The sequence below is a fragment of the Zonotrichia leucophrys genome, chromosome 4 (genome assembly GCF_028769735.1).
Source record: "Zonotrichia leucophrys gambelii isolate GWCS_2022_RI chromosome 4, RI_Zleu_2.0, whole genome shotgun sequence".
NCBI classification, from domain to species: Eukaryota; Metazoa; Chordata; class Aves; order Passeriformes; family Passerellidae; genus Zonotrichia; species Zonotrichia leucophrys.
In genome coordinates this window covers 42579195-42605949 of record NC_088173.1, presented here as the reverse complement: position 1 = coordinate 42605949, position 26755 = coordinate 42579195, and the positions used below count along the sequence as shown (strand labels likewise).

Below are 26755 nucleotides of genomic sequence, written 5' to 3'. Positions count from 1 at the left end.
GGTTTGCTGGAGTGCAGCTCAGGGCTGGCTCACTGTGCTGTCCAGTCATGCTAACAGTGTCACTGCTGACAATGGGTGGTCATTGAATATAAAGTGCAAATGCATTCTGTGTAAATACTGAATGTCTGGGAAGTCCTATAACAAAATGCTTTGCTACTCGGCTTCTAAGTTCCACCAATGTTTCCAAGTCAAGCTTCAGTCTATAAGTCTACTGTGTTAATAATATAGATAAGTACTCAAATGTTTTCTTTTGTAGGCTCATCATATAAAACAGAGCAGAAATAAACTACAGCTTACAAAGTGAGTGCCTTCTTTGCTGCAGGAGTTCAGTTACAGAGTATCTGTTTTGTGGATACACAGCCTTTCTCTTCCACATAGTGGAATTCAGTGATTGACATGTACAGTTAAGAGATTCTGGAGGACTTGCTGGGGTTTGTAGATTCCTAAGTGTCAGAACAACAGGCTTTTCTTCATTGTGTCTTCATCTCCCCTTCTTTTCATGGCTAGCCTATCCTGGTGTATGTTTGCAGTATAGTTCCCATCACGAGTGTGGGTTGCTGTATTTGTATATTTACCTGCTGGGCTTTTAGGGACTGGAATACCAACAGAGCCTTTAACTGACTCAAGTACTGATGTCTTGATCTCAGTGGTTTCTGCAGCCTGAGGTACTTGGACTGCATGTCTTCTGCAACTCCTGGAGATGGTTCAGTCTTGCCTACACAAGCTGTGAGATTTTGGCCTTGCCTCTTGAGTATTGCTGCCCATTTCTCAGCTGCTGGAGGCAGATGAGTGCTCACTCGCAACAGATTGTTTATTGCATCAAGCAAATGCTTTTTTTTCCAGATACTGGGGTTTTGGGTGCTGCATATAAATGGGATTATTTCTTTTTCAATGCCTGTTTTTGGGTTGAAATGAATGAACTAAAAGCTGGAAGTTACTCGTTGTCTTTAATTGTGCAAATGGGGAAAAGGATGCTTCACTGGGCCTTCCAGAAGTCCTCATCTACACATCTATTTTGATTTTCCCATAGCCTTGCTGAAAGGCATGCACACTGCTTCAGAGATGGTGCTTTTGGATTAAAGAGGGTACTCATCCCCTTCCAGAAGACTGCAAGCCCAGGAGAGAAAACTAAGCCAAGAGTTTGCCTGAAAATGGAGGTTCTTTAACTGGCAAAGAAATTGTTATTCCTTCATCTTCACATCTGTTCTGTTAGATGCAAGACTGACTTCTGAGGAAGAGCTTATAGAGCTGGAAATGAAGTTGAGATCCAGTGCACTGAGTCTTCTTTGGTAGCACAGAGTGCTGTGCTGCAGTGGAAGCTTTCCTTTGTGTGCTGAGATCCAAAATTGTGATCACTGGTGCTGGGCTGCCAGAGCAGGGGAGCAGGGAGTGCAGTTGTGGTCAGTGACCTAGAGCATTGGCATGACACAATTTAGTTTGATTCTTCATTATTTTCACTGGAGAAGGAAAGTGTCACCATCAGTGGAGCCACTGGTGATGACACACGATACGGGTATCTTTCCTGGGTATGAAAAAATTTCTGACATTAAATTTTGCCTAGATAAGAGAAGATGGTGCACACTGCATGAAGCAGTGCCAGAGTTATTCATGGGCTTAAATTGTAGGGAACTGGAAGTTGTGGTTTTCCCTGTGATGGTAGGTGAGGTACTTGCTTCCTCCATGTAGAGAGCAAAGCATGCAGGTACATGTGTGAACAAGCAGGTAAAACAGCCTCAAAATTACCTATTCAGTAATTAATTGCTTTGCATATTAAATACCTTGAAATCTATATTTGACCTTTTTTTTTTTGTTGTTGTTGGCAGGGTTCTTAATATTTGCATGTTTATAGGGGGAAGGCTTGTCCTGATGTGTGCTGTCTCAGCCAGAACAGAGGGAAGTTTGTCACCCAGATTTTCCCCTAGCATGGGGAGCAAATTCACATTTCCCAGGGAGCTCTCTAGGGCTAAATAAGGTGTTTATGATCAGCCTGTTACATCTTCCTGTAGCATTAGGGTTTGCAAGGTTTGGAGGTGCTGCAGCCATAAGAGTGGACTCGGAAAGCTGGTATAGAAACTCAGAGATTGAATTATATTTTCCCTGAAAGAAAACACCCATGAGGGCAGGGGGAGATCAGGCCTGAGGAGCCAGAGGTGCAACCACCAGTATCATGTGAGCAAGATAAACAAGAAGAATTAAGGTGTCTGTCTAATGGGATGCCTTTGGGGTTGGAGCAATGGTGCCATCATTCCTGCAGCATTCCCATGTTGTTGCCACAGTTCTGTTTTAGACATGTACTACTAATGCAAATAAAACCACTTGATACCATCACCCAGCTCGATAGACCCAGATAAAAATTGTATTTTCCCCTTTTTGTGATTGCTTTAACTGTTTTTCTAAGTGTTCTGTACAGAGTATGTAGCTAGCTTTGAAATCTTTTCCCCTAAGGAATTTTGCTTTACAAATGCCATTTTTACTGAAGTGTAATGTAAAACAGCTTGAACTGTGTGGAAGTCAGAGTTACACTCGTGTGGTCACGCAGTGCTTTGGGGTCCTGTGAAGGAAAATGGTGCAAATGTAGTGTAATTAGAGGCGGTTGTGTCAGTAATTGATTCGAGCCATCTATACGCTCATGCATGAAAGGTCAGGTTCCAGTTGAAAGAAAGTGGTTGCTGAGCCTGAGGAAAGGCTTTTGCTTCCACGAGCCTTCCAGTAATCAGCTGTCCTGGGATGAAGCGAGGCACAAAGGGTATATGATTTTACAAAACTTCTGGCCTTGCCATCGTGATTCTGTTTCCTGGAAATGAAAGCTCCAATCTACAAACACTAATTTTAATGGCTGTGTTGGGCAGAGATTTCCCCAGAGCATGCAGCCAGCAGTGGGAATGGCAAGGAGCAACTGATAGAGCAGCTCGCCAAAAGAAGACTGAAGTGAGTTGTAAGGAGCTGGCATTATAGAAATTCCATTTTAGATTAAATATAAAATGGCTTTTTTATTGCTAGGAAGATGACTGGAGCTGTAAATACTATAAATGCAGTCTTCCCATGCCAAGGAAGCTGTGAATGTGTATTCTGGAGTGGTACAAGCAAAAGCAGTATTATGTTCACAAATACCAGTTGTGTGTGTTAATCTCCATGCAAATTGTGGCAGAAAACTGGAAGGACAAAAATTGTCCACTTTACAAGAGACACTATCAAAGAGTTTGTAATATTGCAAGAGAAATATTGCTACAAAGTCCAAAGCATCTTAGAATAGCTTCCCTAAGATGTTTTAATTAAAAGTGTTAAACCTGCTAACTGTTCATAATGAAAGACAAAGAAGTACCTTGACAAAATATTTCTGCCTGGCACTGCCCATTCAATATCTACCTCTACTAGTCCTAGTCTAGTTTGGCTACTGCATAATTTTAGCCATTTAGCATCAAACATATGAAAAAGTGTCATTTACCTGGTTGGTGAATGTATGATGAGGGACAACATTTAGTTTTAAACTGTAATGCAATAAACCACAAAGTTAGTGATTAAATCCTGTTGTTGGTTCAGTGCAGCAGCATATTTATTGCTTCATTGCTGATCCGTTCAAAACAATTCTGAACTCCACCAAGTTACTTGCAATTGTACTGGGATTTGCTTTCCCTTCCAGCCTTCCTAACTGGTTCACAATGTTGTACTGTGTTTTTACGCTCTTCTCTGGTGGTAGCAAATATCAAAACTAGCAGGAAGTCAATCAAAGAATAAAAATGCTGAGTTCTGTTTGTAAATGAGTGCCAGTGTTTCCTTGTAGGGTTCAGCGTCCTCCTTGGCTGCCCCACCAGCTCTGTGGTAAAGGATCCCTCTGCCGGCGCCCTTCATCCCCTTGTCTTCCTCCGGGCTGATGGGCTGTTCATGGGGGTGCAGCTCTCCAAAAGGAAAAACAGGTCTGTAGGAGAAGGCTGTGACTCCCTTCGGAGCCAGGCTGGGAAAGAACCACCTTGGTAAGGAGCTGTCTGTCCTAGCCCAGAAACAAACTGTATGTACAACAAAAAACCATCCTTTGATCCTTGAGGCTGCTAAGAGCCAATGTGGGATTTGAATAAATGGGTGTTCAGAGGCAGGCTAAAGGAAGAAGCATTTGCTGTTTTCCTCAGATATAATTTTGGGGGATTAAAAAAAATAAGGCTTCTCTTCCCCACCCATAAGCCCTCCTGCTCCCACAGTTTTCCTGATTCACTGTGTCCCAGAGTATCTTGTGATTTTAATCAATTACCATGCAAAATAATATGATGATGCTGCCAAATTGTAGTAAAAGTAGCTAAGCAGTCTGCTGATACTGCAGTACAGGAACCTACAGTGTGTTGTGCACCTGGCATTTCAGATTACCTAGAGAAAAAAGTTTGTAAATTACTGTGTGTAATGAATGACAGCTCTGATGAACCCTGCCTGCAGGGAAGGGGGGTGTGATACTGAAGTAAGGGCAGCAATATCCTCACATTGACCCCTCTGGATGGGAAAGGGGGGCTTGCTGCAGGAAGGGCTCCTTCTGTGCCCTCCTGAAAACCACCACCCCTAAAAAACAGCATCCCTTCCTTATCCATGCCCTCATAACTTCATTGTTCTTCTGTGGGAGGGAAAGGGCATTTGTGCTGGGAAACTGCCTGCCTTGAACTTGTCAGAATTGGAAACTGCCCCCTTCCATTCCTTTTCCTCACTGGAATCATCAAACATTCACAGTTCTGCATCTCACTTCACTTGCAGTATTAGTCAAATATCTCAGTGAAATGTAACTGTTTGAGCTGGGGAAAAAACCCCAATCTTTGCTTTATTGAAGAGTGAAATTGTTTGTCCTTTTGAATTCTTGTTTTGTCCCTTGATGAGCACCTTTTCACCATGTCCTTTATGTTCTGTTTAGGCACTGCAGGACCCTGCTGGCCCCAAAACCATCCTGTCTTTTCTAAATTATTGACAGGTACACAAATTGCATAGAAGCTATGTGAAAAACGTATGGTGACCTAAATTTACCTAAATGGAGGGAAATCCTTGTGCTGCAGCTAAGCTGAAGCTGAGGAGGCACAATGAGCTCAGAGCCAGGCTGCAGGCACTGGCTGTTGCCAAGTGTTAAGAAGAGAGAAAAGACTGAGGGCACTGGAATAGGTAATAAACAAGAAGTATTTATCCTTATTTATAAGGATTACATTCTGAATAGCGTAAAAAAGTGTATAAATCTCATATCTGAAAGGACATCTTAGCAAACCACCAGGAAAATAAGCTTGTGTCTCATACCTATGCATACTCCCAGATGCATGGGCCCCATCTGTTTTGGAGATGTTTTTTTTTTCTTTTTCTACATACATTATAAATTGTTCTTCCTGGTGTGATCACAGCATTTTCAATAGCACAAATACATCCCAGTATTTACTTTTGAATATTCCCCCATCCTGGGATCTCTGGGAGCAGCTGTCTGGGACTTGGGGGCTGCCTGGGTGAAACTGTGAGGCTCAAATGTATTTTTATTCAATGTTTTAGTTGAAATCACAGTAGGACTAGGCCCTGCATTACAAGAGTGAGCCTGGGAAAAGAAGGAAAGCTTATTCTTGCAGAAATGAGTAACAAAACCACACCCTGAATAAGGGCGTGGAAGTGAGTACAAAAGGCACATTCTGGCAGCTGGCAGTAAAGCAGCTGTGTCAAAACTTCATTTCAGGTGGGACATTTGTGATTTCAACAGGGTGTGTTAACACTTGCTTTTTCAGTCTGGCATACAGGGTCAGAACCCCATCTTCCCAAAAAGCCGATCTGTGCTGCTTCAACATTTCTGCCATCCGTATTTTGTCATAAGGGAATGTGTTAGGGGGGGTAAAACTCTCCCTAAAACTTGCAGAGTCAGGTCTTGCAATAGCAGAACTTTTCCTTGCAAAAGCACAGGACTTTTTCTGGCAAAGATAGAGCATGTGAAGCCTCACACCAAAGCCCCACAAGATGCCTGAAGTTAGAGATACAATATCTCTGCAAAACTTTAAACAAAGCTTTAAAGAGACTCTAAAACCGTTTTTAAATTATTTGTCATTAAATCACCTGGAAACTTTTTGATCAGAAAAAAAACAAGTGAATGAGACAGCCTTAGACTTACCTTTCCCCCCCTAATTTGTTCCTTAACTTAGGACCTAGTACAGGCAATTTTTAGATATTAAACACTCTGCATTTTCATGGGACCAACAGGTTAAAATATTCCTTCAGGAGAAAACAGAAATAACTATTCTTGAAATGCTAAGCAAGTCCAGAGACTCGCAACTATTTTCAGAATCCCCTTTCTTGGAAAGTTCTACATCTGCTAAATAAAAACAGCCGTGAATTTAGGCTCTTATATGTTCATTCACTGAGCACATCTGAAGAGCACATTAAAAGTACCTGTCCTTGCAAAAGAAGAAAACCAAAAGATTTTTCAAGAGCTTTTATAGCAAGAAGCATTTTTACTTTATTCTGTGACGAAAAATAAATTCAATTATATTTTCTGGCTTCCAAATACATTAGAAAGGAAAAGAAATATCAGAAGAGGACTACAGGGTGGAGGAACATCTCTACAGTCTCAGGGATTGGTCCAAGAGAGGGGGAAAGGGAGGGACAAAATGTAAAACGGGCACTGTAAGTGTAGTTGCTTTGAACTCAGGATGTTTTTAATGTTTTTCTAATTTAGTGCAGCCTCTTGTTTTTATATGAGTAATAATGGGTTGCTCAAAGCACTGTGCTTCAACCACATGACAGCTGATCTCTGGGAGGTCAGGATCATTTATTATTGTGCAGGCAGAAACCCCAAGTGGTCAGGGGCAAGTGCAGCAGTGTAAAGAGGAGGACTCCCAAAGCCTATTATTAGGTATCTGACCTAAGCCTTAGGAATTCTGGCTCAGCTGTCAGTTTGCAAACCCCCTGTTAGGGCACCGGTTCTCCCAACTACTGTAATCTACATTTGCTTTTCAGTGTAGTCTGCTTTTCAGACCATTTCCTAGTGACAACAGCACGGGTTTTATTTGATAGTAAATATGGGAGAGAGAAAGACATAGAAAATAGGTGGGGGGGACAGAAAGAGAGTAACAGGGACAAAATAAAGAAAATATCACTCACCACTCCATGGATCCCAACGACGCTCCATTGATCCTCTCCAGCTGGTCTTCTTTGTGGTGAAGGTGCCTCTAAAAGCACAGAATATCTGCTCAGGCTAGGTAGGAAAACACAGGCACCTTCCTGGGGGGAGTTTGCCTTTGTCCCTTACACAGACTCTGGGTTTGTGGCATCCCTGCAGTCCCGTGGTGCCTCAGGAATGACTCCAGGGGCACTCCGCTCCCGCTGCTCGGAGACTCCCGAGCGGATCCCGATCCCGCTCCCGTTCCCGCTGCTCGGAGATTCCCGAGCGGATCCCGATCCCGATCCCGCTCCCGTCCCCTCAGCGCCCCCTGCCGGCGGCAGCGCCCACGCGCGCACCGTTCCCGCCCGCGGGGCTCGGCGGCCGCGCTCTCGCGAGACCGGCGCGCGCGGGCCCGTGGCGGCGGCGGCTCCGCCCCGGGGCTGCTCCGCGGCGCTGGCGGGGCCGCCATGGCGGCGGGGGACGTGGAGTCCTCGCTGGAGCTGAGCCTGACGGGCTCCGGGGCGCTGCCTGGCGCGCTGCCCCCCGCCCGCTCCCGCATCTTCAAGATCATCGTCATCGGGGACTCCAACGTGGGCAAGACGTGCCTCACCTACCGCTTCTGCGCAGGCCGCTTCCCGCAGCGCACCGAGGCCACCATCGGCGTGGACTTCCGCGAGAGGGCCGTCACCATCGACGGCGAGCGCATCAAGGTACCCGGGGCCCGCCCGGGCCGGGCTGGGGGGCAGCGCTGGCACGGGGCTCCAGGGGCCGGGAGAGCGGCCGGGCCGGGCCGCAGCCCTGGCGGGGCTGTGCCGGCCGTAGCCCGGAGGCTCGGCTCGGCTCCGCTCGGCTCGGCTCGGCGCCAGCAGCCGCGGCTGTGCCTGCCCTGACACTGTTCCGCTGCTGGCCCTGCTCCTGTTGGAAAGGCAGTCACGGTGTAGGTGTCTGGGATGGTGAACCGATTCCGGCCGTAAGCCAGACCTTCTCGCCTCTTTGGTCAGATGCTGATCGGTAATTTATCTTTACAGTGGGCGTGTATATCGATCTCTTTAGGATTCTGTTAAGTTTGCCGTGTGATGATTGTGAGCATCATTTGCAGAATACTCTTGTTACAGCTTACAGATGCAGTTTGTTTACTAACATGGTTTTAGACGGAATCCCCATCTGCTTCTGTATTACAGCTTGTTTCTATGAGAAAAGCTCAGTTGTGCAAAAATAAAGGAAGTTAACAGTAGTCTTGAGCTTGTACTTGGGCATTTGTTATCATCAGGCCTTATAATTACAGCTCATAGTTATGTAGCCAAAAGCCATGGTTTTTCCTTGCTCATTTACTGATTAAAGAGATTATGGAGGATATATAAGAATAGGAGAACCACTTTGCTTTCCTACTCCTGTGGGATTTTTATCTCATATCCTTTTTCAACTGAAAAAGGAAGGTGAATAGGAGTTTTTGTTGGTGGTTTGGGTTTTTTTTTTTGGTTTGGTTTTTTTTTAGTAAAACCACTGACTAGAATTTCTCTGACAACTGAAATTTTGTACTCCTTTGTACAGAATTTGTATCCCTTTGTATCCCTCCTCCTGAGGGACATTGTCTTGTCAGCACCATCTTATTCACTGGCATTTTCATCACGTCTGAGTGATGCCTGACCTTTGTTGGAGAGAAGTAAAGAACGTAGCATAATCCACAGCTCTTAGATGCTTCACATGGGTTATTGTGCCATTCTGAGATACGTGTTTCTGTAGATTGTTTTGCTGCATTTTTTAAGAGCATTACCTGTAAAAGAAGCCAGTTCTGGTTGAGGAAGGGAGAGAAGTGAAGGAGGCTCTTCTGAGACACATTGTTTAGTGTGAGTTCTGTTTCAGCATTAAAGGAATAGATGTTATCCTTGTGGCCAGGACCCTAGTTCTCAGTGGGAGTGTTGTCAGTTCGAACTGATTTTGGGTGGTTTTGGCAGCTTCTCTCACTGCTCTGCACCTTTCTCAGGTGTAGCAATCAGCTCCAGCAGCAGCACGAGTTGAAGCAGGAGAGAGCAGCTCCGATGAACTCAATTACTGTAGTCCTTGTGTGCCCAGAATGGAATTTTTCCTCTTGCATCAAATAGGTTACAAAGTGGTGTCTTGTCCCTTCCCCCAGCCAGCTGGGTGGTTCTGTCCTGTGCTGCCACAGCAGGAACTGTTTCCTTCACAGCTGGAAAAGTGCTGTGTCATCCGCAGGAACACAGGCACCGTTCTTCTCCTGGTGGGCTCCCACACAGCCATTGTGTGCGTTCCCAGGCACAGGAACAAGCATATTCATTCCTTGTACAGCAGGCTGACAGCTCCATATCTAACGCTGATGCCTAAATGTGATCAGTAAATTAAAACTTTCAACAAATGGATCTGTTGCCTTCTACATTTTCTTCTTCCTCAATTGATCCAAGTGTTGAAAATTGAAGAAAACAATGATGTCAGTCTTCACTGACCTACATTCAAGAGCAAAACACAAGTGAAATTCAAATAAGAAAATCTGAACATCATGTTCTGTACCTTGAGCTATTCCAAATTTTCTCCCTTTTTAAAGGAGACGTAGCATCAAGGCCAGCTATGTTTTTATCACTGTGTTATAAACCACACATACAGAGTGAGTCCTTGTTTAGAAAAGAGCCTTTCTGGATCAAAGAAACAGAATCAGAAGGTGGGCTGTGATAGCTGAGTCAGTGTATTTAATATTTTTATGCCATTTGTCTTTCCTAGGGAATGTGACCAAGTGATTCTGTCCAATTTTATTAGATGAATTATGCTATTAAACCAAATATTCAAACTGTATTCAAACTTCAATACTGTAACGTATTTTAAAGGACTGTTATAAAACAGTGGTCCCCTGAAGATGGGTGTTACTGGACTAACAATGAAATAGTAATCCTAATGTTACTTCATTAGTGCACTCCCATTAACATGAACATTTTCAGTGTTGTTTTTCAGAAGAGAAAATATTTGGGGTGAGAGGCAGAAATAGAACCATTTCCTCAAGTTCCCCTTGAACAAGAAAAATAAGAAACTTCTGAAATGTGTAGTTTTCAACATTGGGAAAGGATTTATTTCTCAGTGCAAATGACTCAGTTGATGATGCCCTTCAAGCTTGAATGCTGCATGTAAATGAAATTTTGGAGGAGCTGTAGTTTAAGCTTCACTTGCAAGTTATGTAAACCTTTAATTTAATTTCCCCATCTTTACCCAAGGCTGGCAGTACACTTGCAGAACTCTGCTTGACTGAAGCACAACCAATTCCTGCTCTGTGAATAAGCTGGGGAGAGAATTGTAAGCTCACAGCTGCCTGTGAAAACGAACTCCCTGATTAAATTAATTTGATAGCATTTCCAGGATTATCCATATGATTCCATAACATAATATTGTCTACACAGATGTGCTGCAGAAAAATTCACACCATATGAAACATCTTTTACTCTTTTTGTTTCAGTCTGTCACATGACTGATTCATGACATCCTGTGATCGACTCGTGGATGTGGATTGTCATTCTTTTAATAATTTCCAACCTGATGAATGCTGTGCTTAAAGAAAAACTCCTTATTGTCAGTCACTGGTATCAAGACTTTGCATCTGCTTCTGTTCAGTTTCACTGCATTTCCATTGTTGTAGCTTTCAAAACAATTTTATGTGATACTCTCTATCACTGATGCATCTTCTTGCTCTTGGCAGATTTCCCGTGCACTTGGGCTTCCTTTTTTTAATATAAAAAGTCACTGGTTAAAGTGGTAGACAAGACAACTTGCAAGATATCTGCAGTTTCTAAAGAAGTTTTACTGAAAGATTGGGATCAAAGGAATGCAGAGCTATGGTAATGGGAGAACAGTTTCAACAATTACATAGTGCCTGTGACTTTGATGAGAACAGATTAAATTTCAAATTTATCTTCATTGTTTGCAGAACACTTAGTATTCCTTGAGTTCTGAGTCTCAAGGAAAACTCCTTTCATTCAACTCTAACCTTTTTTTTTTAAATTTCCTTCTTTTATGCTGCCTTGATACTACAAACCACAGTGTGGTCCCCAGTTAAAGCACTCAATAAGCAAGTTAGATGTTCATTGCAGGAGGGTTTGATTCCAACACACTGCAGAGAAAGATTTCTTTGTCCTGTTTTTGTTGGTGATGTTGAAATCAAGCATGGTTTGATTTCTTCCTACTTTTACATGGCAGTTAACATCATGCTAACAACAAAATTTTGGGGAAGATGAGATTATTTTTGGAAATAACAAAAATTGTGTCAGCTGATGTTGTATTGGGAAGTAACGCTTATTTAATTTTCAAATGAAAGTGCTATTGCTGAGACTTCAGGATTTATTTTTCTAAAAATCTTTAAAAATACAGGCTCCAAGACACTTTCAGAAATTTGTAGTTTCTCTCAAGTGTCATCATTCCTCCTGGCCTCACTTGTGAGCAGCTTTGAAAGTTAAAGCTTCTGAAATTGTGTGAATACAACAGTCGCCTTCAGCACCAACTTGTCAGTATCGTTAATTCAGAAGAGTAGATTTCTGTGATCATGCAACTCTTCTCACTGCAGGTAGTTTGTGTTATTTTCCAAGATGAGCAATAAAGCATATTTTCCTCTCCTTGTCTTTGTGTTTTCAGATCCAGCTATGGGACACTGCAGGCCAGGAGCGCTTCAGGAAGAGCATGGTGCAGCACTACTACAGGAATGTCCACGCTGTGGTGTTTGTGTATGACATGACAAACATTGCCAGTTTCCACAGCCTGCCCTCCTGGATAGAGGAGTGCAAACAGCACCTTCTTGCCAGTGATATACCACGGATTCTGGTTGGCAACAAATGTGACCTGAGAAGTGCAATTCAGGTGCCCACGGACCTGGCCCAGAAGTTTGCTGACACTCACAGCATGCCATTGTTTGAGACCTCTGCCAAGAACCCCAATGACAATGACCATGTGGAGGCCATATTCATGACACTGGCTCACAAGCTTAAAAGTCACAAGCCATTAATGCTTAGTCAACCCCCAGATCATGATGAAATTCATATAAAGCCTGAACCAAAACCTATCACATCCTGCTGGTGTTAGGTCACATTGTCGCTGGTTATCACCTTGTCTTGTTTGCAAGTGCTTCAATTATGATCTTTGGCAAAGTTACAGGTTTTGGTAGCAACTATAGCAAATCTCTTTGGCACTTTAATGTGTTTTTTATTTTAATTTTTCTTGGTGTAGATGTGCCCATCTTATGCTCTTGCACTTTGTAATTGTACTTTCTGAATTACTAAAGTTTCACTGTAAATATATGGGAACGTACTTTGTCAGGTTTTGACAAAGCAGTCCTAGTTGAGCTCTTGCTGCCTGAGGTTGTTCTCATCACTTGTGGTAAGATTATAACTAGTGTGCCAGTTTACTAATACTTTTGGTTGCTACTTGTGTTGGAATCATGTAGGAGAAAGAGCCTTTTGTGACAACCAGGGAACTTGGGTTTTGGGTCAGCAGTGGGGAGATTTTTGGCATATGAAGGAATATGAGGTGGCTGCTAGGGAATTAGAAAGCAGGTACCTTTTTTATTATAAAAGCAAAACAAAACAGGTGTGTGAAAGTTTGGGCTGCCAGTGTCGGTGCATATTGCTAGGTTTGGCCTGTCCTTCCACTATGAACTTGGTCTGTTTCTTCATGGCAGTGGTAATGGAATTAACCAACTTCTCCCTACCTCTAGACAGTTTTTTGATACTTAAAACTTCATTAATTTTTCATAATTAGCATGTGATACCAAGCTATGTTCTGTTAACCCATATTATGGAAAGTACTGTAGCGCAGGATTTGGGGTAAAACTGGGACTCTACCTGTCCACAAGTTCTCTGATCTTACTAAAATTAAGTTATATATTTCTGAAGGTGCTGTATTTGAGCTGAGTGTCTCAGGGTAAGTAAAAACAGTTGAGTAAGTAAAAGATTGGGTGAATTTGGCAGAGGCATACTGCTTTTCAAAGATGGGGTTTGCAGGGCTTTAAGATATCAGGAGTGCTTCTCAGATATCTTGAAATGCCAACTTGATAATATATTTCAGGAATAGGAATGCTTAGGAATATGGTACATTCTTAAAATATTTCCAAACACAAACTAAATTTGTTCTTGAAATATGGAATAAATCTACCAACTACATCATCTGTTACAGATTTTTGAGGGAAAACCTGCATATATAATGTTGTGACTATGTAGGGCATCCTTGGCATTACTAATGTGAACTAGTAGGGATTAGATAAGGGAAAAAATTCCTCTTGGATCACCTTTTTCTGTGTTCTCATAGTTGCAGCTGCTTTTTTCCAGTCCTCCCTGCAGATCAAGTTTCATAATAAAAATGGTGCTAAGTTGCACAGAGCTGCATAAAGTGAAATGTCAGCCATAGAATGCAATCTATGACTTCATTCATGTGCCATGTCAAACAATGTTTTGTGACTTAGTTTTTGAAGTATAAATGAAGATTTTTTTTTTTTAATTGGCAATGTGTAGCATGTGTTGCTTACTGGAAACTCAATGGAAGGGCTAGTTCTGAAGCTGCCACCCTAATGATCACATTATAAACAAATTACTGAAACAAGATACCTGTTATTATGTAAACTATTACAGTTCCTAAGATGTAATTTCATTGCAACCTATACAGAAAAAATACATTGACTTTTTTCTAGATTTTAGAAGACCATTTAATATGGTCTTATATGATTAAGATGTTTAAAAATAATCTAAACAAAAGGTAGTAGTTTTTCCTGTATAAAGCTGCTTCAGTTGTGACAGTATTTTTGCTTAGGAAACATTTGTAAAAGGAAGCTTTTGTATTCCTCTGAACCTTACATGACTAAAATTTACAGTTGTTTCAGAAACAATCACCTTTTTAACACTAGTGTCTTTAATGATTTCTTTAAGAAAATTATTGATTTTAAATTGATGTTTATACTATGGTATAAATATGGTTTACAGTCCTGTTGGACAAATTGTTTTTCACTCATGTCCTTAATCCTTTTTCTGAGGATCCTTCTTAATTATTTGTATACTAAATATGTCAGCAAGTTTTGTGGGTTTTTTTGTTTGTTTTTGTTTGTTTGCTTTGTTTGTTTGTTTTAATAAAATATCCCAGAATTAAGAATTTTAAAGTCAGGTTGGGGTAAGAAAATCATGTAGCTGCAGTGTTACTGTTAAATTTGATCTGAAACACCTGCACATCTGTTAAGTTTTATTTGAGTTATCACAACTTGTAAATAAGGGCCCTCATGTCATGGAAATTGTGTGCAAATGGTGTTGAAGTGTGTAATTCCATGTTCAGCACAAAGCATGTTTTAATGGTTCTGCCGTGGAGGCAGCGTGGTCAGTAATGCAGGATTCAGTGTTGCTCCCTGGCTTTCAGTGGTGATGTTCTGCCCACAGGATGGATATCAGAGTACTGAATACTTCGTATGTGTATTTTCACTTTATCAGACTGTAAAGTTGTGTTCTTTTGTATGTGCTGGGGGCAGGCAGGGCACAGTCCTAGAAAACTAATAAACGGGCTTTGCCACAAACTGTTACCACTTGTTTTCAATTATTATAATAGAAATAATAATATAATTCCGTATGGTTAAAAATGCTGTGAGGGAGTTGAAGGAGTTTCTAGTTTCTGGCTGTGTGGGTGACAGTTTTTACAAAAAAGACTGTCACAATACTTGGACTACTATCACTGCTTTCTTGCAATGACTCTGGGTGATTTTGGGGCATCTGAAGCACCCACCTGATGGTTCAGAGCTGTGTTCAGTATTTATTTCAGATTCCAGAAGAATGGGAAGTGAAACAACAGTTACAAAAATAGCAATTACTGACCCTTGGATGTAAATCAAGACCCTAAAGGAATCTTCTCCATTACTCTTCTTCTCGTCTCATCTTGTTCAGAAATAAAACCTCTAACTTCTGTAAATTTGCTGAAAGTCATATTTCTTGTCCCCTCTGAGTATTTTCACTTCACCAGAATATATAATTCTAATACTTTTTTTTCCCCCAGAGTCCTTTCATTGAGGTCATTGACTGGTGTTGCTTGACATTGCAATTCCCAGATAAATGTAGAGCCATATGTAATTTAAAAGTAATAATAATATTACTTTTAAATGGCAGTCTGGTTTTTCTAGGGAAATCAACACAACACCAACACGTAATCTTAACTCTAAAGTCAGAAATAACATTAGAAGTTGTCATTATTCTAGGGCTCACAAAAAAAAACCACTTGGTATTCATTTGGAATTAACGGAAAACAAATTTCCCAGCAATACCAGTGATCATTAACAAACCCCAAAATAGAGCACAATCCTGTCCCTGGTCTGCATTTAATAAATAGGCTGCTCTGATTAGGAGGAAGTTCTTCCCTGTGAGGGTGGTGAGGCTCTGGCACAGGTTGCCCTGAGCACCTGTGGATGCCCCAGAAGTGTTCCAGGCAAGGCTGGGTGAAGCTCTTAGCATATGAAAACTAAGAGTCATAAGACCCTGATCTTAGCTCAGTACTTCCTTTTCTATTATTACTTTTTACTGTTTGCACCGCCCCTTTGGAAAGGTCACAGGCAGAAAAAAGACTGGTGTGAGGCAATATGCTGAACTCCCTCTTTCTGAAAATACTTAGTGATTTACTGCTGAAAACATCACGCTGGGCCTCTAAATCAGGAGTCATAAAGCAGAAGCTGCATTTGCAAACCATTTATCCTCTCCAAAGCCTGGTCATCCCCACATCCTTCACACCCACTCCTCTACAGGAAAACACTTTAAATGCTCAGGGGCCTTTGAGGTTCTCCTTGCCCTTCATAGTCCTCTGTCCCTCAGACCTTTCTTTAGTTAAGGAAGGGCAGGCAAAGAGGAAAAGACTAAACTGACCCGAAAATACATGAAACAGCTTTTCTATTTACTTCAAGTTATTTTTAACACACTCAAAATAGAGACAGTGAAGAGCTTCTGGCTTCAGCAAGCAAAGATTCAACTGTAGATTAAGAAAAGCATGTGCTAATCAGAGAGGGTGTTTAAGTTCCTGTGGATCCTCATGACTGCATTGCAGTGCTTAGCTTCAGTTCTGAGCTAATACCTGAGTCACTGTGGTGCTGCTGTTAAAAAGCACAAATGCTGGCAGCCCTTGTCCTTTGCTTCAAGGTTCATAGTGCTTTTGTCAAACTGCATCTGACATGAAAGAGCTGATTTCAGTACTTTGATCTTTCATTTCAATACTTGCATCTGTCATTAAATAGGTACATTTCATTCATATGCATGATGAGAGGGTAAATAAAGACAAATAAGATATATAGTCTCTATATATGTAAAATGATGACCAGAAAACATGTATATTCACATCACCATAGCATGCTTCCTTCTGCATCATAATGCAACACTTGGGGGAGGGCTGTGTGGAATTCCAACTCTTTGATGTGTGGTACACGACACTGGTGGGATTCCAGCTCTAGCAGCTGCCTTGAGGCTCCAGCTCATGGCTTTATGGGTGAAGAACCATTGAATGAAGCAAAAACTTGGGTCACCTGGGGCTGGGAGGCTGCCTGCATCAGACAAAATTAGAAACACAGAAGCAAGTGCTGCAAGATATGCTTAGAGCAAAGAATTTGGAAGCTGAAAACACCATCTGTTATCCTGAATCAGTCCTATGGTTATTGGGTGGGGATAAAGGGTTTAGCAATATTGGCATGTACTGTTCCACCATAAACATCAATTATAATAACAACTAATATTGACTAAAGAAGAAAGCGATGAGTGTAGTTAAAAACATGTAGTGGACAGAAGCCAAAGGATGAAAGATGAACCATGAAACAAGTAATTTTAAATTAAGATGACATAAATGTCAAGTCAATGAAACAGAACACACATTTCTGTGAAAGGAAAGGAAAGGAAAGGAAAGGAAAGGAAAGGAAAGGAAAGGAAAGGAAAGGAAAGGAAAGGAAAGGAAAGGAAAGGAAAGGAAAGGAAAGGAAAGGAAAGGAAAGGAAAGGAAAGGAAAGGAAAGGAAAGGAAAGGAAAGGAAAGGAAAGAAAGGAAAGAAAGGAAAGAAAGGAAAAAAAAGGAAAGGAGAAAAAGCTTAAAACGCAAGTGAAATGCATTTGAAGGCTTATTGACAGTCTTAGAAAGCGCAAGTGAAACTGCAGTTTGTTTTTATGGAGAAGCACCTGGGAACGGCAGGTTGGGAGAACTGCTGGGGGTTTGCTTTAATGGGCATCCCTCCTCAAGCTAGAGGTAAATTCAACAACTTTTCCCCATACTTACACATTGTTGGTGCTTGAGAATCAAGGAATCATATCTCAGTTTGGAAGGGACCGATAAGGATCAGTGGTTGGACTCAATGATATTAAAGATTCTTTCCAACATAAAGAAGTCTGTGGTTCTGTGATCCTAGGAAAAAAGAAATCACATAGTCTGACTCCAAAAAATGCATGTTGTCTGTCTTATATTAGGTGGGCTTTCTACTGAGTATAAAAAACAAAAATCAAACCAAAAAAGGGCAGAAAAGGGAATATTCCTCCTCTCAGCTGCAGGCAAATACCACTTTCTGTTTTCAGGACATATCTGTATTTTGATTAATTAGTACTACTCCCGTCCTTTCCCAGCTCTTTTAAGGCTCTCTTCTGTAGACTGCCTTGCTTGTTTAATGAGCAAGACCTATTGTGTTCCCCACTCAAAATATTTTAGGCCAGTTCATCTACCTGTGGTGAAGATTTACTTCAATTTCCAACTTCATGCAAAACCAGGGTGGGCTATGGGGACACACAACTGTGACTTGGTATCCCCTGTTTTCTCACTGCCTTTTGCCAGCAAAGGGGAAACACGGTTGTGCCCAGCAAAGGCTGCCCTGACCCTGAGCACCAGGGAGGAACTGCACCAAACATGGATCTATGAAAAATAAAAATTCAGACACAAATAAATAAATAAAAATAAATGTGTATATTTAAAAAATCCCAAACGAGCTCGTTGTCAAAGAAGTGCCTGAAAGGGTTCCCTGATTCTCACCATGATGAAGATCCATCCCTCCTCTTTCCCTCCTCCTCTGCACCTCCTGCCCCTTCTGTTGGGGAAATGACTACAAAAAATTCTTTGCCCTTAGTTGAACATTAACTTCCAGAATCAGCTTCCCTGATTGCCTTCTGATTACACTGGGTGATTAACTCTGGCCCCTGCTAATGGCAGGCTGGCAGGCTTTGCCTTTATCCACCCATGGATATTGTGTGCCTTGTTCTGTGCGTCAGGGAACAGGGTCATGTTTGTCTCAGCCTACCTAGGTAAGGAAGCTTTTTCTGATGTAAATGCCTTGTCTTTGTCTTAACACAAGCAATGCTGACACAAGGTGAGCACAGAATGCTTGGGTCCATAATTGGGAGGCCATAACTCCACCTGACTCCCACCAGTGGAAGCTGGGCGTGACACAAGACATGGAATATCCCTGGAGATGCAGGCAGGCTCTGGGAAGGTGCTTGCATGTGGAACGGGCTGCTAAATATAGCACTGGAAACTGCAGTCAGGAATTTATTTTCTGCAACACTAACCAAAGAGGAGTAACATTAAACTGATAATCAGTTTCCACCAGTTTCTATTCCAGCTGTCGCTTTTCTGGAAACCCCCACTTTTGTAGAAAGAACTGTTGAAATCATCTGTCTATGAGTGACCTGCAATAGTTGCACAACTGGAAGGACTGTGTAAGAAATAAACCATCTTATAGCTGCTGCTAAATCAATTGCAGACGTTTTTATTCAGAAGCAGCATGGAGCATACTTCTCTTTTACACCCTCAGAGTTCGGTATGTGCTGCTCAGGCTGTTTCACAGCCAAACCAGTACCTGCCACACCTGTCACTTAATGCCACATCAAAGGCTTTCAGAGCTGGGCTGGGTACTTGGATTGTGTCCCAGGAGGACCTGACCTGCAGCAGCCATGGGGGCACTGCCACCCTCATCCCAGGAGTTATCTGCCTGTGCTGATGGAAACAGCACAGCATTTGAGACAGGAGTGGTGACCTGCTGCTCTGCACTCTCACAGTAAAGGCAAATTGCCCTGTTCAACCAGCAGTCAAATGCTCAGTACATCACACTGCAATGACTGCTTATGGAACAGCACTTCTGGGTGGGACCATAACTCCCAGAGGACACAGGCTGAGCAGTGCATTGTAGGAATGTAAAATCTGTTTTAGACTGACCAGAGCCACTGCTTTCAGCTACCTGAAATACCCTGTGAAGATATCTGACTTTCTTTTCGTGTACAAGAAGCGCAGTTTGTGTTAAACAAGAAGAAACTGCCCAGCATTTCATTGCAGATGGTGTGGAGCTGTGCCAGAAGCATCTGAGGACAGGGAGAGCAGTCACACTGGGTGCTTTGATGCCTGTTGACAGGCACTATTTCAGAGGAAAAAGCACAGCACCCCATTTTGAGTCACAACGTTTGGATTAATATATTAAAGCAATTCAAACATTAACACCTTCAAATGAACAAGACACCAGCAGTGTTTTGGTTGGCACAGGAGGGGATTGGACCAGGTGATCCCCAGACATCCCTTCCAAGCTCAACCCTTCTGTGGCTCTGCAGGCAAGGTAATGAAGGTATTTAGAGCCAAAGTCAGGAAGAATGTGGCTACTGTGGCACATAATTAATCCTCCAGCTGCCAGAGTAGGACCTGCAGGCCCAAGTTAAGCTGCTAGCCCAAGCACCCAAAGCTGGGGACAGCTTCCCTGGCTGAAGAAGCAATTTGTGACCTGAGAAGGGCTGTGAAGGGAGCCTGGTGGTTAGGGCTGCTCTCTCAATCTGATATATTCCCAGACATCAATAATTATAATGGTTAAAGTCAGCAACAGATACACTTGGCAAGCACCTTACACACACAGAGGGGTGTCTCTGTTCACTGGGACTTCCTCAGTATGTGGCTAAGAGTGTTTCCCTGTTCCAGATTACTAGAAAAAGCTGAGTAACATCTTTGCAGAATCCTCACAGAATCATAGAATCGTTTTGAAGTGACTTAAAGATCACCTCATCCTGACCCCTCTACCACAGGCAGGGACACCTTCCACTAGAGCAGGCTGCTCAGAGCCCCATGCAGCCTGGCCTTGAGCTTTCAGGGATAGGGCAGACACAGCTTCTCTGCACACTCTGAGCCAGCGTGTCACCACCCTCACAGAAAATAAAATCTTCCCAATATCTAATCTAAACCCACACTCTTTAGTTTAAAGCCATTTAGGTATTGGAGTCCCTTTACCAGCATTATGAAAAGGACTTCACTCTTTAGAGAAAATAATCAGTAACAACTCTTCTCTTGGGACCACAAAAGGCACCTTACTTACTGCAACTAGAGAAGTTTTATATGAGACCATTCCCAGAGTTCCACGCCTCATGGTGGGTATCACTTATCCTACTGCCCACTTTCTCGAGATGGGAACTTATTTTCCAGGCCCTGTTCAAATGCTGAGCTAATCTGTACCAAGGGTTAAGTCATCTACCACTCCCTGCTCAAGGCCTGCTGGCAAGATCAACACTTGGCATTCACCTAAAAGTGAAACAGAAAGTACATCTGGGAATTCTGTGCACTTCAGAATATGACGGAACCTGACTGGACGCTGTAGTTCCTTGGTCTAGAGGAACTACAAGAGGTGCCCTCAAGAAAATACACAAAACACCTTTGTCTAGATCTGTAATACATTTTAGCAGAATAGGCCCTAAAATAAGTATTTCTTTTAAACTTTCAATCTACAAAGTCAAAATAGGAAAACTTGAACTGAATTTCGAGTATTCAAGTTACTTTATAAGAGGAGCCACAGCAGCTCCAGTTCCTGCCATTCTATAGTTACACGTCAGTGCTAAAACTAATCATGTACACCCCACAGAAGCCAGGTTTTGACAGAGGTATCTGAATGGCACTATTAAGGTTTCATATCAAAAACTTTACTTGCCCCCATTCCTACCAAGAGCAAAAGGAAAACACTCTGAAGCTCAAGGATGAAGTGTGTCCTTCATTATCATCCAAATAATTCATGCAGTAAGAGGGAGAAATCGAGATAGCATTTGAAGAAAAAGGAATTGTATTTAATATCTAAATGCCTAAGGCTAGCACTGCTACACAAATTACATGATGAATTCTAGTGAAATAAGACATGATTTAAATACAAAAGCCGGACTAAAAAATGCTCTCACTTCCCAGAAGCAATGAGGTATTTTCACTGTACATATTCTGAAAGTTCAAAATCACCTGCAGATGTTTCCCTCTGCACTGTGATCTCTGCTCAGTGCCAGACAATCACTAGTTCACTCTGTGTGCGCTTTTCAAATGGCCAAGGAAAAGTGCATAACCACCTCTAAAGATTAAGAACTGATTGCACTGTCTTGCCACATTTGAACAGAATGTTCAGCCACTTTTTCAAGTCATTCTGATATATGGTGGAGGTTTGGATGTGTCTTCTTCTGCATCTGCATACTGGGCTGGAAACCGATCTGTGAAGGTAAAAATTCCCCGCCCAGGGCCTGTGTGAGAAAAGAAAGTGAAAAACATTAAACATGGTATAGATGTTTGCACAAAATCCTCAGTACCTTTTGGTTATCAGATTTTGTCCTGGGATGTAAACCTTATTCAGAATGTTCCTTCCTCATCCCTGGTGAACACCCAGATATGTGGAGGCAAAGGAGTTACTCACTTTGTACAGCACAAATCATTTCCACGGCCTGATTTTGGTCCTCACTGGGCTGCAACCATTCCTATGGAAAAAACAGCACCATCAAATACCTCACCTGGAAATTTTTTCAACAAGATACACCTGAACTTATTTTAAAAGTCTGTGCAGTCCACAGCTCCTAACATGTTTAAGTTTGAAAGTTTAAACCAACGTCACATTACCCACTCGGTGTCTTTAGTGAGGAACAGCTGCCTTGTGGCCTGCACCCTTTAATTCCTTACCAAACCAAATGGTTGGATGCACATGTTTAATAACACAGCACCAGAACTGCTCTAGCAGAGAAGCAGTTGGTATTTATTTATTTACTGAGCTCACTTAGCAGAGATGCCGTGGGCCCCATCACTTGAGGCAGAGTCCTTAGGAATGAGGAGTGAATTACACGTCAGCCTCCCAGCACTGCACACACAGCACTGGAGATACTTTTATTACTGGATTTGAAGTTCCAGCATGTAAGTACCAGCAAGTCTTTGTAATGCTGCACCAGAAGCAACTGGTGGCTTAAAGATGAGAGGAACAGTTTTTGAGGATAGCAGAATTCCTGGGAAACGGGGCCACAGTAGCTTCAGCACAAATGGTTTGGAAAATAGAGATAACTTATATTAGATGTTACATGAGACTGTAATAAGAGGGAGATAGTAAAAGGAAAAAATGTAAGAAATAAAAAACCCTTCTAATATCCCACTTAATTTCTTAGAATTAGCCCTGCATGACTGTGTCACTATAGGACACGAAAGAACAGAAGTGCACAGAGCTGCTCTCAAGGTGAAGAAAAAGGGGAAGTTTATTTTCTGACTCCAACATTTGTAGTTTTCCAAGAGTGACAGTGGATTGGAGGGTGACAGTGCCACCTCTCCAATGACACTGGACAAACTAACAGTCTATCAACTTTCCCTTCCTCCATAAAGGAATGCAAAACAATGAGTTATTTACAGGAAGCGTGTCAGAAAGCTCGCTACAAGAATGTCAACAACAGAAGGCTTAGAAAATCTTAAAAAAACAGGGTGACACGACTGAGGTAGGAGCTGAGACCAGGTTCACAGAGGAAAAACACCCCTTCCCCTGGGTTTCTTGCCCTCCCACCAACACTGAGCAGCAACCAGGCTGTGCCCTGGGCTCCTCACTCCCTCACTCACCATGCCAGTGACGCTGTCGTAGCAGGAGCAGCGCGGGAGGCTCCGGCAGCCCAGGTAAGCCATGGCCAGCACACAACAGGCACTGCAGATGGACACGGCCAGCATGGCGATGTTGGCACCCTGGACAACCCTACTGAGCACAAACCTCTGCAAACACAAACGGACACAGTAAAGCCATACTCAAAAAGTGACACTCTCCACCAAAAAATAACCTAATGACTGCAAGAATGCTGTCATTGCATGACAGGAGATTGATTCATAGCCAGTGTTATTTGAGATTTTCCTGTGCTCTGAAAAGCAAGCCAAGTATGAACCTCAAACTGAGCACGCAGGGAAATAAGGCTGCTGATTAAATGTGAGATGCTATGCAATGGCAATTGGGTTTGGAAATAGCGTTGACAATGAGTAAAAACCCAAGGAATGGCTGCTCTACTTCACACTGAGCATGAGAAACATTGTTTTGCTGCACTGCACCTTATAGCAGCCTGGCATTTTGATTTGTCCTGCAATAAACTAATGATCAGCCTCATCTCTCTGGAATGCCTTTATCCCTGCAGCAAGCAATTGCTTGTAGACCAGAGATACAAAAAGGCTTCATTCCTTCTCTACAGCTTTACTGCGGAGGACACACTTGAAATAACACCAGGTTTACCCAGCTGACCTGTAACTTCATCACCTGAAAGATTCCAGCCTTGCAAGCACTGTCTCAAACCAGGCCAGGGATGCTCTCAGCACCTTTCCCTGAGCAGCACCAGTATTTTTCCACGGCTCAGCCCACACCTCCCCTTTGCACTGCAAAGCAACAGCAGCCAACCTGACCTAGTGTCACCCTCCTAGAAGTCTGGTTCTGTTTGTAAGCCACGTCTGGCACTGCCTGCAGATTAAGGGTGGCGTGTTCCCCAGTAACAATTGTGATATCAATACTTACAGTATGGATAACATGGACTGGGGCAGAACTCAGCTCCTCCTCTTCACCATAGCTCAGTGTGAAGGAGCTATAAGCTATTACAATGAAGATGGCAACACAAGAGATCATGGAAGCAACTATCAGTACATTCACCTAGACAGACAGAGAATTTTGGTGAGAAAAAGAAGGGCAGCAGGAATCAAAGCTGTCCTTGGGCCAATACAAGCATTACAGCTTGTATGGTAGCCTCTGACCTACCACAACACTGCAACATCCCCAGGAACAACAGCCAAACACAGAGAAGTGGAGGTTTTCATAACATTGAGTTTCTGAGTTACAGCTGAGTCCTGAATATTAATCAGAGGTGCCACTTAAAGACCTCTAATTTGCATACAGTATCCTCCCTTGGAGTTTACATGGCTGGAGAAACCCACCTAGGAAATGCAAACCTCTTAACTCATTTCAAATTTTAGTGTACACAGTGCTCAACAACATGAAGGATGAAAAGAAAAGCATTGAAATGAAGTGTTTTTACAGAGTTTTGCTTTTTATTAGGGCCAGTGCCTGTCTGCTGCAGCAGAAAGCAAGGTAATACTGCATCCTCCTCTTGGTTATAAAGACAGCAGCTTTTGTGAAGGTAACTCAAAGAAATAAGCTCTCAATTCTGCAGGAGGACCAGTCAGCTCATTCCCTCCTCAGATTGTTTTTGATTGCCCCAGTATTCTTCCCCTGCCCCATGCACACAAACACCCATCTGCCCCTCCAGCTTACAAGAACTGGGTTCTTCCTCTGCGAGGAGAACAAAGCCAGGACACCTGGGACTCCCATCACCTGCAGAGCACAAAAGGAGATGGCAGCTTGGGAGACTAGCAGCAGATTCAGAAGATAAACTGCTACAGAGTAATGAAAAGTAATGAAAGGTGTTTTCAAGGCTTGGATCAGAGTAACTGCTGCATCAGAAATGGGAAGAGAATTTATCATTTCTTCTGTTTTTCTCTGCAGCATCTCTTGGATGCAGGACATGGGTGACATGCACCTTGCCCACTTGCTACCCACACAGCACAGTCTTGCTACTGCTGACCAGAGCTTTGTGAGTCGGGAAAAATAATGAACCTGATTGAATAATTCTGATTTAAGGTGCTGAAAATGCACGTTGCTTTGCCAAGTCCATATGCATCTTGGAAAGGAAAGAAAGATGCTAATGAAAGGAGCCAGGCAGCCTCTGCCCTGGAGACAGCTCTTCAGTGTGATTTCCTTGCAGCATGGCTCAGCAGGGTGAATCAGGGTGCTGAATGCCAGGGAGCAGGGACACCTCTTGCCCACACCTCACTGCAGTACCAAAATTAGGGGCACTGTGCTGTGGGACACAGGTTCATCTACCTGAGCAGAGGACAAGGTGTTCCCCTCCTCATCTTTGGTGGCCTCTCTGTGGTCACTATGCTTCTGCAAAAAACCCCAGTCAACTGTCACTGTGTCCCATTTTCTACATTATCCACCACAAATGTATTTAATTTAGTTCTTCCAGAGGAAAGTCTGCTTGCACTCTTCTGGCTATACCATTACAAGGAAATTTTTATTAATTGAGTTCAAAGCATAAAACAAGGGAAGAGGTGGCAAGAAATCCTGGCTTCCCTCCCACCCCCAATATGAGTACTAGTAGGTAGCAGCGGGGGAAAAAAACACGGCAAAACAAAGCATAGAAAATATAGTAAAAGTTTACCATGCCAGCCCAAATTGGAGCTCCGGTTTTGCCCAGCTGGGACTCTGTTCTGAAAATGCCATCTATGAACCCACAGGTGACACAGACGGTGCTGAAGGCAAGCTGGAACATCCCCAGCACGATCATGTTCCTCTGGTTAAAGATGAAATACCGATACCGATCCATTCTGCTCTGATTCCCACATAAACCCTTGAACATGGAGACTGGCGAGCTGCACCGGGGCCTTCCAGGAGAAAGGCTCTTCCTAACAGGAGAGAGAGAAGGGCCGGGATCATCGGCTGGGGCTGCTGCTCTGTGCCAGGAGCCTGGGACACCATTCCCGACCATGCTGGAGCGGAATGCGCGATTGTCACCTCAGACCCCATGGCTGACCTTCCCCCTCCGGGGTTTGTGCTGCCCTCAGAGCGCAGGGGTGCCCAGGCCCTCTCCCATCCTTCTCCTTTTGGGGTTTCTGCTGCCCTCAGAGCGCAAGAGTGCCCAGGCTCTCTCCCATCCTGGTTTGTGCTGCCCTCAGAGCGCAGGGCTCTCTCCCATGTGGAACTAAAATTCCGCACCTCTCCGGGAAGGCGCCGCGGCTCCCTTGGGGCGGCCAGCACCGAGCCCCGACACTCCCCGCGGCTGCTGCCGCCCACCGCACGCCCTCTCCAGGGGCGGCTCCGGCTCCAGCTCCGTCTCCCGTGTGCCCCCGTGTCCCCTTGCTCCGTTCCGGCCCGCCGCGCCCTCACCTCACGGACAGCTCCTGCTCCGCGGCCGGGGAACGGAATTCCCGGCCTGTGTCCAAAGAATTCCCCGAGCAGTGCCCTGACCCAGGCAGAATTCCCAGCCCGTGCCCAAAGAATTCCCCGAGCTGTGCCGTGACCCAGCAGGGCCGCGGCTCCTCCGCCCGCCCCGTCCCACCTCGCCGGGAGCGGCCGCCCCGCCCCGGGCACCCTCTGGCTGCCGGGACCGAGCCTTCCACGCATCCCTGCCCCACAGCAACTGGGCCTTGTTTATCTCTCTATTTCCCCCCTGCCGCTGTAAGTGCTGCTTCACACCATACACGTTTGCAACCTGTGAGATGGGGAAGGCGGCACAGGTGGCTCACAGGTCCTGTTGAATGCAACATCCCTGAAAATGCTGAAGGCCAGGCTGGATGGGGCTTAGGGTAACCTGCTCTAGTAGAAGGTCGGGGAGCAGAACTAGATGATCTCTAAGCGTCGCAGACATCTTTT

At 43.6% G+C, this 26755-nt stretch overlaps 2 protein-coding genes and 1 long non-coding RNA gene across 7 annotated transcripts; 1 reads left to right on the top strand and 2 right to left on the bottom strand.

Annotated features, from left to right (window-relative positions):
- Window positions 1-3486: 3486 nt before the first annotated feature.
- Window positions 3487-7381, bottom strand: LOC135446876 (uncharacterized). The gene is made up of 3 exons (XR_010439920.1): window positions 7241-7381; window positions 7093-7160; window positions 3487-3952 (listed from the first exon to the last, which is right to left on the bottom strand). It is a non-coding gene; the product is annotated as an uncharacterized LOC135446876 (long non-coding RNA).
- A 145-nt stretch (window positions 7382-7526) lies between these two features.
- RAB33B (RAB33B, member RAS oncogene family) lies at window positions 7527-14636 on the top strand. Its single transcript, XM_064711350.1, has 2 exons — window positions 7527-7803; window positions 11720-14636. Exons 1-2 carry the CDS (start codon window positions 7561-7563, stop codon window positions 12161-12163), a joined length of 687 nt encoding a protein of 228 aa, XP_064567420.1. The 5' UTR covers window positions 7527-7560; the 3' UTR covers window positions 12164-14636.
- A 1797-nt stretch (window positions 14637-16433) lies between these two features.
- LOC135447414 (uncharacterized) lies at window positions 16434-26521 on the bottom strand. 5 transcript variants are annotated; one of them, XR_010440108.1, is made up of 9 exons: window positions 26270-26521; window positions 25545-25788; window positions 24596-24655; window positions 23846-23977; window positions 22918-23064; window positions 21746-21806; window positions 21304-21575; window positions 17347-17472; window positions 16434-16628 (listed from the first exon to the last, which is right to left on the bottom strand). XR_010440108.1 is itself a non-coding variant. In XM_064712353.1 (7 exons), exons 2-7 carry the CDS (start codon window positions 25668-25670, stop codon window positions 21472-21474), a joined length of 630 nt encoding a protein of 209 aa, XP_064568423.1. In that variant the 5' UTR covers window positions 25671-25676; window positions 26442-26481; the 3' UTR covers window positions 20782-21471. The 5 variants fall into 5 exon arrangements, 4 of the variants coding, with proteins under 4 accessions (XP_064568423.1, XP_064568422.1, XP_064568421.1 ...); XM_064712353.1 differs by lacking the exons at window positions 16434-16628; window positions 17347-17472 and having other exon boundaries at window positions 20782-21575; window positions 25545-25676; window positions 26442-26481; XM_064712352.1 differs by lacking the exons at window positions 16434-16628; window positions 17347-17472; window positions 26270-26521 and adding an exon at window positions 26099-26215 and having other exon boundaries at window positions 20783-21575.
- Between the last annotated feature and the right edge of the window lie 234 nt (window positions 26522-26755).